We start from the raw sequence: 16,962 nt of genomic DNA on the forward strand, positions 1-16,962 counted from the left end.
GTGTAGGTAAACAGGATAAATACGTGGAGTTATGGGGACGGGGCCAGGATGGGATTGTTGTGGGTGCTGGCTTGACAGGCCAAATGGCCTCTTTCTGCACTGTAGGGATTCTATGATTCTGTTAGTAGATCAACTTGTTGCTCGATAGCAAAGGCTAACTCCCACTTCATTTGAAAAAAAGATTCTGAACCATCACCAAATCAAATTTATTCATATATGCATTTGGTCTAATGAAATGAAACACAGCATCTTGTTGTTGAATTTTTCTGTTTAATATTTACACATATGCAACCTTTTCCCCCTGCAAATTCCAAAAAACGTGTCAACGCTCCCTTCTTCACATCTTTCGAAATATCTTTTCATTGTGCTCTTCGGCTTTCAAGTGTCCATGCAGAAATGACCGTGAATCCATTTGGTTTTGGCAATAAAATTCATTCTGGCAGTGCTCGAGTCAGACAAAATAAATTCATTTTATAAGTGATCCAAAAATGGTAGGAATATCACATTTTAATTTCAGATTCAAAAATAGATCAGTACTTTAAGGTAAATTATGAGAGACCAGGGAATTGGTCCTTTTCTTCTTCGGAAGTATTTGTAGCCACCATTGGAATACAATATAACATTGCAGCTGGAAACAGGCTAATAAAATTAAACACAAATTTCACAACACTGCAAAATTGCTCTGAATAATTGTGTGTTTTGTATAAATCTATTGTAATACATTCTGATTCTAAAATGCAGCAAATCAGCTTTTCATGGTATGTGTATAAAGTGCAATACCATATATACGTTTCTTTAAAAAATTAAACCTACTTCACACACTTCTGCTTGTGTTAAGAAAAACTTTAGTTTCTAATATCAGAGTCACCAAACTTTCACCGTGAATGTTTCTGTATGCTTTAGGTTTTTAGAAAAATAGCTTCCCTTTTAAATACTCAATCCAGTGATTCATTACAATCCTGCTCTGTTACCCACCATAGAAAATGTGTTTTTTTTTTGTATTGTCTAGTACAAAAAGCAAATTGGTGAAATTAGTTTCATTTCTGGCTGGTTAGTACAGGTTAAACACAACAGTGTTGCCCGCCATCAGATCAGCTTTGCAGGTTTCTTGCAATATTCTTTTCATCGTCCGATTCTTGGCTCCTCTTTCATTTTCAGTGTTCAGCCAGGGCTTTGGCTAGATTGGGGCAAAGCAGAAATAATTTGTGAGCGAGCCTCACCTCGTCGGTCACTTAAAACAATGTAATAAATTTGTTCAAGAAGAAACATAGGAAAAAGAAACATTGCACAGCCCATCACTTGCTGTACTCCCACCGTTCAAAGTATATATTTACACCATCTCCAGTGTGATGCCACCACCAAACACATCCTTCCCTCGCCTCCACTTTCAGCATTCTGAAGGATCATTCCCCCTGCGACACCATGCTCCATTCCTCAGTCCCTCTGTGACCCGCTCCCTTTGCCAGGATAGCTTGCTGTGCAAGTTCAGGAGATGCAACACCTGCCCTATTAACCTTTCTTTCTCCTCACTATCCAAGACCCCAAATACTCCTACCAGGTGGAAAAAGCTGTTTACATGCATTTCTTTCATTTGAGTATATTGCATCCAATGCTCACAATCCAGGTTGCCCTGCATGGGGAAGGCCAAACACAGTTAAGATGAACAACTTGCACAACATCTCTGCTGAATCCCTAAGCGAGACTCTGAGCTTCCCGTCACCTGTCATTTTAATTCCTTACCTTGCTCTCATGCTGACCTCTCCATCCATGGCCTCATGCAGTGATCCAACAAAGCTTATATGTAAGATTGAGGATTAGAACCTCATCTTTCAATTAAGCACTTGGTAATTTGAGGGCCGCACAGTGGTTAGCACTGCTATCTCAGAGCACCAGAGTCAGAGGTTCAATTTCAGCCTTCGGCCACTGTCTGTGTTCTCTGTGCACATTCTCCCAGTGTCTGCTTGGGTTTCCACTGGGTTCTCTGGTTTCCTTCCACGCTCCAAAGATGTGCAGGTTAGGTGGATTGGCCATGCTAAATTGCCCCTCGTCAGGGGGACTAGCTAGGGTAAATATGTGGGGTTGCGGGGCCTGGGTGGGTTTGTTGTTGCTGCAGGTTTGATGGCTGAATGACCTCCTTCTGTACTGTAGGGATTCTTTGATTCTATTCTATGATTCCTTGACGTTGAGTTCAATAATTTCAGGCTGTATTCGTCACCCCAGTGTGTATGTTTTCTCTGCAGGTTCTGGCTTTAGTTTTGTTCTTCCCTCATTTCTATTTTCAGACGGCAGCAGTTCATCATTCTGCCATTCCACCTACTCTAGACATATCTTTTCTTTATCTGTCCCATTACTTGCACTGTCAAATCTTCTGTTATTTAACCTCTCTTGTTTTCCACCTGATCTCAGCAATTCCCATTTGCTGACCCCCCTCCCCTCAGCACTTTTATTCGCTTAAAACCTATTACATTTCTAATTATTCCCAATTCTGATGAAAGGTCATCAACCTGAATCATTAACTCCTTTTCTCCCTACTGATCCTGACTGCCCTGTTTCATTAGTTCCAGCCTTTTCTGCATTTAAGGGCTGGATATTCATACCTCCATCCAGGTCAAATGGAAGCTGGCAGGAATTAAAAAATGGCAGGCGGGACCAGGTTCTGGGATCCCCACCCACATTCTCAGCATCGGACGTTCGTAGCAATGGGATAAGGGTGCAGGTAATGAGCCTGCACAAAGCAATCCTGCCCTTGCTTACTCTATTGGAATGGACATTTGAGACTCCCCTCACCCCACCCCTCACTATTTCCATGAAGTCAGGTCTCTTTTGGTTCCTGGCACATTGTGGGGTCATGAACATGGGAGAAGCCTGTCCTGGAGTTGGGAATCTTTTAACAGGCAAGTTTAAAAGTGTTGACAACTCCACATGCCATTATGCAATGGTATACGGTAAGATAAATATGCTTTTAATACAGTAATTAATGATAAGGCTTTATTTAGAAAAGGTAGGTAATGTTTAAATTGGTAAGCATTGTGAAAGTGCTCAGGTGCATCGAAGCATTTTATCAAGTGGATAAAGTGTTCTTCTACATTATTGAAATTCAGATTTTAATGTGCTAATATTTTCCCACTGATTTAATTGCTCCTTTGACTGACAGTCCATCAATCTGTTGAGTCTTTGAAATAGGTGAACAGATAGCTGGCTTCTTTTATTGACAGTCTTTTCTCTGCAGGTTCTGGCTTTAGTCTTGTTCCTCCCTTATTTCTACTTTCAGACAGCAGCAGTTCAACATTCTGCCATTCACACCTACTCTAAACATATCTTTTCTTTGTTTATCTGTCCCATTGCCTATACCGTCAAATTTTCTGTTATTTAATACCTCCTGTTTTCCACTTGATCTCAGAAATTCCCATTTGCTGATGCCCTCCCGCCCCACTTTTATTTGCTTAAAACTTATTACAGTTCTAATTTTTCCCAATTCTGATGAAAGGTCATCAACCTGAATCATTAATTCTTTTTCTCCACACAGATGCTGTCTGACCTATTGAGTAATTCCAGCCTTTTCTGTGTTTATTATACAAGGAGCAATCAGTTACGCCTTTGAAGCTGTAGAAGAGATAGAACATAGAACATAGAACATTACAGCGCAGAACAGGCCCTTCGGCCCACGATGTTGCACCGACCAGTTAAAAAAAAAAAAAAAAAACTGTGACCCTCCAACCTAAACCAATTTCTTTTCGTCCATGAACCTATCTACGGATCTCTTAAACGCCCCCAAACTAGGCGCATTTACTACTGATGCTGGCAGGGCATTCCAATCCCTCACCACCCTCTGGGTAAAGAACCTACCCCTGACATCGGTTCTATAACTACCCCCCCTCAATTTAAAGCCATGCCCCCTCGTGCTGGATTTCTCCATCAGAGGAAAAAGGCTATCACTATCCACCCTATCTAAACCTCTAATCATCTTATATGTTTTAATAAGATCCCCTCTTAGCCGCCGCCTTTCCAGTGAAAACAATCCCAAATTCCTCAGCCTCTCCTCATAGGATCTCCCCTCCATACCAGGCAACATTAAAGGTTCAAAGATTTAATATATTAACCTCTGACCATTAAAGGTTCAAAGATTTAATATATTAACCTCTGACAGCTTTGTTGACACAGCTGTGCAATGGAGTCTAATAATGAATGCTTGTCTGAGCTTCAAATCTACTGAAGGATTCATTTTAGCAGGGTTGTTGATAATCTGTGAAGGGGACTGCGAGCTTCATTCTCATTGACAGCTTTAGGAGTAGTTAATATGATTACGTTTTCTGTAGAGGTTTTTTTAATGGCTGTGTTTGTTTGACAGTTTTATGAACATTTAAGAAATTAAGGATTTTTGAAGAGGTTTTCAACAGTTGTTTATTTTTGACAGCTTCATGAATATCACAAAGACTTCCTCAATGTTATTATATGGTTCATGATTGTCCATAGCAGATATTAAGTGAGAGCATATGGGGAGAATATGAGGAATGGGGAGAAAAATGAGGGTTGGGTGGGGTGAGAGCGAGGGTGCCTAACAATCATGCTCAGAAATGGGTTGGTATCCTTGTGAACAGAGGCAGACATTCTAACCTGCCTGCTTCAATATCTGCTCGCCTTCGTTCCCTCATTGGGCCCAGTTCCGAGGGCGATGGCCATGATTCCAGCCTGTCCAGACCATGAAAATAGCATAGCCGGGCACTACAAGGCAGGAGTCAGGAGAGTGACATTGTGAAATTCACAATTCCCGCCTCAAAGATGAAAATCCGGATTAGGATGTCTATATTACTTGCCTAATCTCCTATAATAAAATTCCACATAAGTAATGTCCTGGTTCCCAAAGGTTACTAAACAAAACTTCAAAATATCTATCAACCCCTGTCTCAAATAATCATCAGGGCTAAAAACCCTGCAGTGTTTTGAACCTTTGAGCCGAGTGTAATGGTGGACAGTTGTCACATCACTTCAGGCTTTGATAAGCTAATTCAGCAGAGATCAGCAACTGAACAGAGTGCCTTTTCTACTAGGTATATCCCATTCATTTAACCACAGTTTGAGATTCTGACACTTCATTAATATAAAAGAGTATTAAATTAAACATTTAGAAAAGGATTATAGCATTATTACAGAGGCATTTTACAAAATGCAACGAACTTTGCCATTTTTTCCTGGCTATTCAACCAAATGCTACTCATTTTCTTATGGCTTTCCTATAATCCAAACTCCCTCCGATTATGGTTTTTAATGATAGGTAAAACCTTTGTCTATTTGACATGAAGCAATATTTGGTTATCTGTTCTGAATGCTCTTCATTCTTAGACTGATATCCCAATGACGTGAAATTCCTTCAGCAACTGCCACAAGACCTTTTTATGAACACAAATGTCATTGTTTTACACTAGAATCCATTTTAAAGCTGAGTAGGTGCTTCCTACTTTCAATTAAGAGAATCAACTAACTCTACTGTGTGTAAATTTGTATATATTGTAGAATACTATATATAGGAAGATATTTGGTGCAGTGTTATTTTGTTCAATAATCACCAGATGGCGCTGTTACTGAACTTTACCTTTAAAAACTGAACTTCTGAGTGTACAAACATCTAATTGTAAATTAGCTCAGACTTTCATCCTATGCATCATTTAAAGAGCAGAAACCTGGCTGGTTTAAACTTCCCTTTGCATTGCAATGATTAAACATTCTTAGCTGCTTTGAAGAATTCAATTCGATTTCTGAATACCCAGGGCTTAAAGTTGTGGGCGACACGGTGGCACAGTGGCTAGCACTCTGTTTCACAGTGCCAGGGAACCGGGTTCAATTCCCGGCTTGGGTCACTGTCTGTGCGGAGTCTGCACATTCCCCTCGTGTCTGTGTGGGTTTCCCCTGGGTTCTCCAGTTTCCTCCCACAGTCTGAAAGACGTGTTAGTTAGGTGCATTGGCCATACTAAATTCTCCCTCAGTGTACCTGAACAGGTGCCAGAGTATGGCGAGTCAGGGATTTTAACAGTAACTTCATTGCAGTGTTAACTTTTAACTGTTGACTGTTCATGCAGACATCGTCTCTGAAACACATGACATGATATTGACTTGCTTTTTCTTTCTTTAATTGCTGGGATAACATTAAACGGTGAGACATTTCATGTTCAGTTTTCATTATTGTAACAAGCAACATTATAAACTTTACAAAATGAACAGCAAGTCTGTTCCTCAGTGTATAGATTAAAGAAAATGTTCAATAAAGATGTAATTAAGTCAGGGTTGGAACTTCAAATACTATTAAATGGCATGGATGAGCTAAACCCAATTTGTTGCTCAAATGTAGGCCAAGAAAATAGCAAAAGAAACAAAATTATTACTATTCAAATACTACTGTTGTATTATTTACAAACAAGTCATGATTAGATAGTAGATGTGCTGGCAGAATAGGCTTTAGTGGGCAAATAGCTCCCTCACCCCCAGCAACTTGTCTGTCTGTTCATAACTTAATACTTTCCTGTATTTTACATTGATGTATTTAGCTGTTGTGGGGTGTTGATACTGGGTTCGAGTGATGCCAGATTTCTTTGTTGACTCACTTTCCATGCTTCAGAAAGTAAAAATACTCTGTACTCCCAACACTAGGGGCAGGATTTTTACCCTCCCTCCACCAGCAAGAGGGTGGGACATGTAAAATCCAGCAGTTGGCCTTCCCGGACATCGATTTCCCCCAATTAATGGCCACTTAAGGGCTTCAAACTGCCGCCAGTATGTTACCCATGGTGGGGGAGGCCCATGTCATGCGGGAAGCACGGACTCCTTAGCTGGGAAATAGGAGACATGCTCCCACAAGGTCATTCCTCACCTTAAACCATGCCCCCCCAGTCTCCTGAACCTCACCCCCATTCCCCCATCCCATTTGCCAAGAACCTCAACCCCAGACTTACCATACTGAGCAGCCCAGGTATGTCTGCCAGTAGTCCCAGCAGTGGCCAACAATCTCTAGCCATCCAGTTGGCTCTCAAAGGCAGACTTCCTCCAAGATTTTTCTTTGTTCTCTTACGGGTTATGGGCGTCGCTGGCAAGGTCAGCATGTATTGCCCATCCCAAATTGCCCTTGAACTGAGTGGCTTGCTAAATCATTTCAGAGGGCAGCTAAGAGTTAACCACATCGTTGTGGCTTTGGAGTCACACGTCGGCCAGACTAGGTAAGGACAGCAGATTTCTTTCCCTAAAGGACATTAGTGAACCGGATGGATTTGTACAACAATTGCTGATAGTTTTGTGGTCACCATTACTAAGACTAGCTTTATGTTCCAGACTTATTAACTAAATTCAAATTCTACAAGTGGTGGGATTTAAACTCATGTCCCCAGAGCATTAGCTTGGGTCTCTGGGTTCCTCGCCCAGTGACATTACCATTACTCCACTGTCTCTGCTTGAGATAGGGGCAGAAGCCTAGTTTTAAAGCAATTAGCACCAATCTCTGTTAAATTGTTGCAAGGCAGCCATGGGGATCATGGGTGGGTTCTCCCCCTCAACATTTTAGCTGCAGGGATGGGGGAGGTGGGGGCACAGGGAAACGGTGTTAAAGTCCAATGGCTTTAAATCTCAATCTGAAAAAGCACTTCCTCAACAGCAAGGATGAACTCAGGGGAAACGTCACCCTGTGCTATCCTCATTCAGTCTGCCACAGAATCCTGGCAGAGCTTTGAGAGGAGGTTGTCCCCGTTTGCATGTCCTCAGGTGTTAAGTGCCGAGGGAATTAAAAGGGAAAGGAAATAACATGCAAAACAACTTGTCAAAGGTTTTCCCTCTCACTTATTGTTTTGTAGGCTGGCCAGCAGTCTCCTCCCTTCCTACAGTTGAGAAGGGGCAGGAGCTAAGTTGAAGGTACAGGGGGTTGAAGCAGAACTGGTTCAGTGTCAAGTGACAACTGAAAACAAAGAACTCAGAGCCTGCATTTTCATAGAATCCCTACAGTGCAGAGGAGGCCATTTGGCCCATTGAGTCTGCACCAGCTCTTCGAAAGAGCATCTTACCTAGGCCCCATCACCAGAACCCCACATATTTACCCTGCTAATCTCCCTATCCTACACATCTTGAGACACTAAGGGACAATTTAGCATGGCCAATCCACCTAACCTGCACATCCTTGGGCTGTGGGAGGAAACCAGAGCACCCGAAGGAAACCCACACTGAAACAGGGAGAATGAGCAAACTCCATACAGAAGAAGTGACCCAAGGCTGGAATCGAACTCAGGTCCTTGGTGTTGAGAGGCAGCGGTGCCAACCACTGTGCCACCCTAATTTTTTATTCTTGCGCCAGAGTGAACAACATGGAATTGTTTTATGGTAAGAATATTATTCCATTGAAATTGCAGCTGCTCTATGCCTGCTCTTAAGTGCAGAAAACAGAGAGTAGGAATAAAGGGTCATTCTCACGTTGGCAGGTTGTGACTAGTGGGGTACCGCAAGCGACAGTACTTGCCCCGCATCCTGTTTCCAATTTATATCAATGATCTGGATGTTGGAACAAATTTAATCTTTCCAAATGTGTGAATGACTCAAAGCTATGTGGGAATGTTGTTGTGTGTTGTGAGGAACATGCAATGCGGCTTCAAGAAAATTTGGACAGACTTGAATGAGTGGGCAAGAACATGATAGATGGAATAGAATGTGAAAAAATTTATCCACTTTGATAAATGGATGTGTAGAGTATTCTGAAATGGTAAGAGATCATAAAAGGACCTGGGTATAGTTGTCAATAAGTCACTGAAAGCTAACGTGCAGATGCAGCTAGCACAGTGGTTAGCACTGCTGCTTCACAGCTCCAGGGACCTGGGTTCGATTCCCGGCTTGGGTCACTGTCTGTGTGGAGTTTGCACATTCTCCTCGTGTTTGCGTGGGTCTCCTCCGGGTGCTCCGGTTTCCTCCCACAGTCCAAAGATGTGCGGGTTAGGTTGATTGGCCATGCTAAAAAAAAATTGCCCCTTAGAGTCCTGAGATGCGTAGGTTAGAGGGATTAGCGGGTAAAAATGTAGGGATATGGGGGTAGGTCCTGGGTGGCATTGTGGTCGGTGCAGACTCGATGGGCCAAATGGCCTCTTTCTGCACTGTAGGGTTTCTATGATTCTATGAATTAAGGCTAATGGCCTGTTAACCCTTATCACAATAGGATTTGAGTACAGAAATAGCAAAGTCTTAATTCAGTTGTAGAGAACCTTGGTTAAACCACACTTGGGAGTTCACTCTGAGCAGTTTTGGTCCCCTTACCTTAGGAAAGATATCATTGCCAAAGAGGGAGACTCGCCAGACTTGTTCCCAGGACGGTGGGACTACCCTCTGACGAGCGAAGAGAGAAACTGGGCCTGTATTCTCTAAAGTTTTGAAGAATGAGAGGTGATTTCATTGAAACCTACAAAATACTTAAAGGGATAGACAGGGCAGATGCAGGTAAGATATTTTCCCTGGTTGAGGAGTCCAGAACCAGGGTTCACAATTTCATAATCAGGGGGAAGCCACATAGGAACAAAATTAGAAGAATTTTTTTTTTACTCAGTAGGCTGTGAATCTTTGGAATTCTCTGCTCCAGAGGGCTGCAGATGTTCAGTCATTGAGTGTGTTTAAAACAGGAATTGACAGATTTCTAAACACCAATGACATAAAGGGGCTTGGGGATAGTGTGGGGAAAAAGGCTTTAAAGTGGATGATCAACCACAGCAGGCTCGAGGGGCTGAATGCCCTACTCCTGCTTCCATGTTCCTATGACAATAGTTAACCAGGTTTAAAATTAATTAAAACTGTAGAGAAATAGTGAGAGCCACAGGCCATAAGTAACAAAGATAAGAAGCTTGGATCTAGCAAGACATGGCAACTACTTATACAAATTAACTTAAATTTCTGCAAAACTAAAATGTTCATAGAATCATAGAACACAGAATCCCTACAGTACAGAAGGAGACCATTCAGTCCATTACACCTGCACCGACAATAATCCCACCCAGGCCCTATCCCCGTAACCCCACACATTTACCCTGCTAGGCCCCCTGATACTAAGCTGCAATTTAGCATGGCCAATCAACCCAACCTCTACATCTTTGGGACTGTGGGAGGAAACCGGAGCACCCAGAGGAAACCCACGCAGAAATGGGGAGAAGGTGCAAACTCCATGCAGACAGTGACCCAAGGCCAGAATCGAACCCAGATCCCTGACGCTGTGAGGCAACAGTGCTAACCACCGTGCCATTCCCAAATTTTTCAAATTGGCAGTTAGCCAACTGCCTTTTTCCGGGCCTTTTTCTGGATCTTTTTCCGGCTGGATGCCTGTGACTAGTGGTGTTCCGCAGGGCTCTGTATTGGGACCTCTGCTGTTTGTGATTTATATAAACGATCTGAAAGAAGGTGCAACTGGGGTGATCAGTAAGTTTGCGGACGACACGAAAATGGCTGGACTTGCAGATAGTGAGGAACATTGTCAGAGGCTACAGAAGGATATAGATAGGCTGGAAATTTGGGCAAAGAAATGGCAGATGGAGTTCAATCCAGATAAATGCGAAGTGATGCATTTTGGTAGAACTAACGTAGGGGGCAGCTATACGATAAATGGCAGAACCATAAAGGGTGTAGATACGCAGAGGGACCTGGGTGTGCAAGTCCACAGATCCTTGAAGGTGACGTCACAGGTGGAGAAGGTAGTGAAGAAGGCATATGGCATGCTTGCCTTTATAGGACGGGGCATAGAGTATAAAAGTTGGGGTCTGATGTTGCAGTTGTATAGAACGTTGGTTCGGCCGCATTTGGAATACTGTGCCCAGTTCTGATCGCCACACTACCAGAAGGACGTGGAGGCTTTAGAGAGTGCAGAGGAGGTTTACCAGGATGTTGCCTGGTATGGAGGGGCTTAGTTATGAGGAGAGATTGGGTAAACTAGGGTTGTTCTCACTGGAAAGAGGGAGGATGAGGGGTAACCTAATAGAGGTGTATAAAATTATGAAAGGCATAGATAGGGTGAACGGTGGGAAGCTTTTTCCCAGGTCGGTGGTGACGTTCATGAGGGGTCATAGGTTCAAGGTGAGGGGGGGTTTAACACGGATATCAGAAGGACGTATTTTACACAGAGGGTGGTGGGGGCCTGGAATGCGCTGCCCAGGCAAGGTGGTGGAGGCGGACACACTGGGAACGTTTAAGACTTATCTAGATAGCCACATGAACGGAGTGGGAATGGAGGGATACAAAAGAATGGTCTAGTTTGGACCAGGGAGCGGCGTGAGCTTGGAGGGCTGAAGAGCCTGTTCCTGTGTTGTATTGTTCTTTGTTCATGCTGAAATATACTTAGAGCCATCATGACAGTGAAACTTGTTGGTAAATGTGTTGTACTTTCACACATCAGCAACTCTCAACTATCTGAAGCCAAAATCCATTCAAGACTTTGTTACTGTTCCCATATTTAGGATGGTTTTTCTCTCTCATTTCTGGCAGAACACAAAACCTTACTATCTGACAAGAAAGTCTTCTCTCACTTCCAGCCTCTGACTTACTCTCTCATCTCGATTTAAATCACTACAGTCATTGTACCTCTGAAACTCTCACGCTTTTTCTGCCAAAGTTCCAAACCCAACTAACTAATATTGTCTCCTTTATTAGTACTCTGTTGCAAATCTTTCCAATGGCTTTACAGAATATTTCTGAAGCTAAATAATAGGGTCAAATTCACATTCACTTCATAAGAAGCACATTTTGTAGTGGCTGACCATAGCATTAACTGCTGAGTATTCCTGGAATAGAATCAGAGAATTCCTGCAGTGCAGAAGGAGGCCATTCAGTCCATCAAGTCTGCACCAGCTCTCCGACAGAACATCTTACCTAGGCCCACCGACCACCCTATCCCCGTAACTCCGCAAGCTTACCCTGCTAATCCCCCTAACCTACACATCCTGGGACACGAAGGGAGAATTTAGCATGGCCAATCCACCTAACTTGGACATCTTTGGACTGTGAGAGGAAACCAGAGCACCTGGAGGAAACCCATGCAGACACAGGGAGAACATACAAACTCCACACAAGACAAGGATCACAGATGACACCATTGAGAATGTGATACTGTGCTCTCTACTACTCTTTCTGGCTTAACCTTAAATATCAAATAATTTTATTGAAGGCGCTACAGGGTTAGTGCACAGTGTAAATCTAAGATCGTAATTGACACAATGGATCAGTTAAAGCAGGAAAAAAACAGGTTAAAAATCTGTTAGTTCTTACTTTGCTTAGACAAATGTGTAGTGGAATCCATTGCTAAGAGGGGAATGAGGAGGGGAAGGTGCTGAAGACTGATGGACTTGCTGTTGAGCTGGAAGGGATCACATAGAGAGACAAGGGCACAAATTGTTAAAGACAAGGGTTAACAACAAGACATTGGCAATTTTACAATGTTAGCCAGCCTGTTTGTGATTTAATTCTTCATTTTCTCAGACTGTGCTTTGGTAGCAAGTTATTAATTCTTTTAATGACGTTCTGTCCGCATGCAACAATCGCATAGCTGTAATCAAAATTTATGTACAGAATAAAAGATACCACGGGGTGATCACAAGGCAATATTCTTTCGAAAGTTTCAAATGATAGGAACTGCAATAAAACCCAAGTAATTCATACCTCCATCAGAACTTCTACATTTTCTGAATGTGCCAATTCACATTGGATACAGTTCCACAAGGTAACCCTCCAGTGCCATACCCAAGTGGACATTCTTCATATGTAGACTGTATTTGGCATCAGGTTGCTCAAGCAAAAGTGCACAGCAACTGATTCTAATTGCATTCTCATCCAATGCCTGCACATGCACTTCCTTACAGATGTCACTGGTCAGGATCAATTTATTTTAGTGGCAGAAATAATGAGATGTTTCTGTTCCTTGGCAGAAGCGCATTTGCATCTTAATTCCTTTTAAATCTAAACAGCTAAACTAACCATAATTGGATATATTTTATTGTGGTGCAATGGAGATGCAACATGGCAGCTTGGAATGGTGGCTGCAAATCTGATCTCAGACTTTTCTGTGTTACTAATCCCTGTCTGGTGCTCTGAAGAGGTGCCAAATAAAGGCTTGGCTCCTGCTTGCTGCGGGTGGTCTGGGGAGGGAAGCGAAATGCTGGAAATTTACTGAACATCCCTCTTGGAGACGACTTTGGCCACTGGTTCAGAAACAGCAACATTCCCTGTACTCCCAAAACTTGCATGTCTTTGTAGGAATATCATGATGTGGAGATGCCGGCGTTGGACTGGGGTAAACACAGTAAGAAGTCTCACAATACCAGGTTAAAATCCAACAGGTTTATTTGGTAGCAAAAGTGGCTTTTTTGGGGAGCAAAAAGTGGCTTTTGCTCCCAAATTGACCTGTTGGACTTTAACCTGGTGTTGTGAGACTTCTTACTTTGTAGGAATGTAACAGTGACTGCAGAGGGGAACCAGGGGATGAACGGGCTAAGAGGAGCTGATGTGACCAACAGTGTGAAACAAATTAACTGAGCTAGTAATAAACACAGAGTGCTTTGTAACGTTTTTCATAACGATTTTACAATGGGCTGAGAAGTGGCAAATAGAATAGCTTTGACAAAGGGTCATCTGGACTCAAAACGTCAGCTCTTTTCTCTCCTTACAGATGCTGCCAGACCTGCTGAGATTTTCCAGCGTTTTCTCTTTTTGTTTCAGATTCCAGCATCCTCAGTAATTTGCTTTTAAATAGAATTCAATGTCAGCCAAAAGTGGAACATTTCGGCTAAAAGCAAAATAGAACTAAAAATTATTATACTTTGAATTGGATAATAGCAGGAGATGTGGAAGAATATTTGAAGGATTTAGGTTTGCAAGACATTAAAAGCATCTCCAAAAGTTGATAAGGCCATTTATAAGCAGATGGAATAATGAGTTGTGGAAAGAGGCATAGATAATTAAATTCGAGTTCAATAGGGGATCTATATGTGGCACCACAATTGCCAAGTCAGGCTCCATATATAAGTCCCCTGTGGTGTGAGGAGGTTCAGGACTGAAAGAGTTAATGCATTCGACTGCTGAAACAGTACCACCCCCACAAGATGATGTAAGTGAATCACATGACAGGGTCCAATTAGAGAAAGCTCATGGCTTAGACTGAGTCATACCTGCAGTCTTGTACATCCTTAAGTACAATAAACCAGTGATTGTTCAGTCACCTATATCTCTGAACCCATCCCTTAGCTGATCACAACCAACATACAACAATTGCTGAGGTGAAGAGAAGTTATGGAACACAGTATGCAGAAATGTACTGTTTCTAGTGGCTGAGGGGGGACTAGAGGGGACATTGACACATAATTAAATAAAACATATTTAGGAAAGAGCAGGAGACACCTTTTTATGCAGTGTTGTGAGCTGCGGAATACTCAAAGCAATGATAGTGTTAATGTTTAGAATAGGTTAAACAGATTGTTGAAGGAAAAAGGTTCAAAGAGACAGAAGAACAGGGGGCACCTGAGAACAGAACCACTGCTCATGCAGTAGAAAAACAGCAACATAGGCTGGCTGGGCTGAATGACGTATTTACAGTGTTGTAATTTACACGTAGTCCTAGGGAACATTTTCCGCTACCTTTGTAACCTAATTCAATATTGTACATTCCCTGAAATGCTATTGACTGTGTAGAGTTTGCACATTCTCTTAGTGTCTGTGTGGATTTCCTCCAGGTGCTCCGGTTTAAGAACATAAGAACTAGGAGCAGGAGTAGGCCACTTGGGCACTCAAGCCTGCTCCGTCATTCAATAAGATCCTGACTGATCTTTTCGTGGACTCAGCTCCACTCACCCGCCTGTTCAACATAACCCTGAATTCCTTTTCTGTTCAAAAATCTATCTTTGCCTTAAAAACATTCAATGAGGTAGCCTCAACTGCTTCACTGGGCAGGGAATTCTACAGATTCACAACCCATTGGGTGAAGAGGTTCCTCCTCAACTCGGTCCTAAATCTGCTCCCCCTTATTTTGAGGCTATGCCCTCTGGTTCTGGTTTCACCCGCCAGTGAAAACAACCACTTTGCTTCTATCTTATCTATTCCCTTCATAATTTCATATGTTTCTATAGGAACTGCCCCCCACCCCCAATTCTTCTAAATTACAATAAGTATAGTCCCAACCTACTTATACTCTTTCCTCATAAGCCAACCCTCTCAATTCTGGAATGAACCTAGTGAAACTCCTCTACAACACCTCCAGTGCCAGTATATCCTTTTTCAAGTAAGGAGACCAAAACTGTACACAGTACTCCAGGTGTGGTCTCATCAGCACCTAATATAGCTGCAACATAACTCCCTGTTTTTAAACTCCTCTAGCTTCTAGTAATGAAGGACAAAATTCCATTTGCCTGCTTCACCTGCAAACCAACTTTTTGTGATTCATGCACAAGGACACCCAGCTCCTCTGCACAGCAGCGTGCTGCAATTTTTTACCATTTAAATAATAGCCAATTTTGCTGTTCTTGCTACCAAAATGGATGACCTCACATTTACCAACATTGTACTCCATCTGCCAGACCCTTGCTCACTCACAAACTATCTACGTCCCTTTGCAAACTTTCAGTGTCCTCTGCACACTTTGCTCTACCAATCATCTTAGTTTCCTCCCACAGTGTAAAGATGTGCAGGTTAGGTGGATTTGCAATGCTAAATTGCCCCTTAGATGGATTAGCAATGGTAAACGTGTAGTGTTACAAGGGCAGGGGTGAGGGAGAGGGCTTGGAAACTCTGTCAGAGAGTTGGTGCAGATTCGATGGGCCGGATGGCCTCCTTCTGCACTGTAGGAATTTTATGATTCTGTGAATAGATGAAACACAGGGTAAAAGTGGTTTTACTTTATCTCATCTCTATGCCTCATCTTCAGTGTGTAGACCAAACTTTGTTTCAATTTGAGGTTTCCATTTTCTGCCAGCGTTATGGACTTTCCGTCCAAAATAATTCACTCCATGCTAGTGAGTGCAGCACTGTAAGCAGTTTTGTGCTGGCGACTCATAACGAGTGGAAAAATTGGATTAACACTGATCCAGCTCAGTTAGGTCTTTGCAGTGAGAGAGAGAACATATATCCATGCAATCCGTAATGGATTTGATGCCAGAACCCCTAGTAAAAGGCCTGCAGTCTAATCAACTGCATACTTAGCAAGTACTGAGGAACACTTTCGTTGGAGGTGATTAAAACACCATGTGAGTGCCATAAATCATTGTGTAGAAATTAAATTGAATTGTTTGCACTTTGTACGGCAAAAGCAATGAACATGCAACTGCATATTTCACACATCGTTCTGTTAATACTGTACGAGTGAAGGACCGAAGAGGAAATTAAAATGAGTTAATGTGTTACTTAGTTGCTCATAAAGCTTCTCTTTAGTTCTGCTGATGGTTTAATGGCTAAATATATCAGCCTACTCTGGCACTTTGGTTTGATCTAAATTAGCTGAGCGCAATTGCAACAGCAGTGAGAATGTTGTATTGCTGCCTGAGCTAGAGTAAAGTAAACAGTCAACCACATTTCCCTGCTATCAGGTGATTCTTCATGGAAACACACGTCGGTGGATTTTGGATGAGGTGGAGATCAAACAACCTGCCATCCTAATTGGGCACACATGGAAAAAGGTCACTTGGAGGACTGCTTGTACCTGTGGAACTGTAGCCCAGCGCTTGCCATTATCAGCGGATCTAAAACAAACTTCTCTCTGGTGTCTACCTTGGTAGCGTTTGTACGTTGTCCTTCAACGCAGCAAATCTGTCTGGGCCTGTATAGCACAGTCCCACAACAAACTCCAGACATTTCCATAAATCCGCAAACTATTTAAATTTTTTATGAACTTGGCTAATGTCCAATTAGGATCTGGATTGAAATTGTCCAAACTTGTTTCATGACAGATACTCGCAGCCAGCGGAGCAGAGACATTATCCCATCAGTCTG

General features: G+C 42.5%; 1 protein-coding gene across 2 annotated transcripts in view; it reads right to left on the bottom strand.

Moving 5' to 3' along the window:
• Nucleotides 1-258: 258 nt before the first annotated feature.
• Nucleotides 259-16,962, bottom strand: part of plekha7b (pleckstrin homology domain containing, family A member 7b) — a 467,762-nt gene continuing 451,058 nt past the window's right edge. The window contains exons 27-28 of one of the 2 annotated variants that reach the window (XM_078220762.1): nucleotides 12,259-12,346; nucleotides 259-1,177 (exon numbers count right to left, since the gene is read on the bottom strand). In XM_078220762.1, the coding sequence (XP_078076888.1) occupies nucleotides 12,264-12,346 (83 nt within the window). In that variant the 3' untranslated portion in view covers nucleotides 259-1,177; nucleotides 12,259-12,263. The remainder of the gene's footprint in view (nucleotides 1,178-12,258; nucleotides 12,347-16,962) is intronic. The other variant, XM_078220764.1, reaches the window with a different exon arrangement.

The sequence above is a fragment of the Mustelus asterias genome, chromosome 9 (assembly GCF_964213995.1).
Source record: "Mustelus asterias chromosome 9, sMusAst1.hap1.1, whole genome shotgun sequence".
In the NCBI taxonomy this organism is placed as follows: Eukaryota; Metazoa; Chordata; class Chondrichthyes; order Carcharhiniformes; family Triakidae; genus Mustelus; species Mustelus asterias.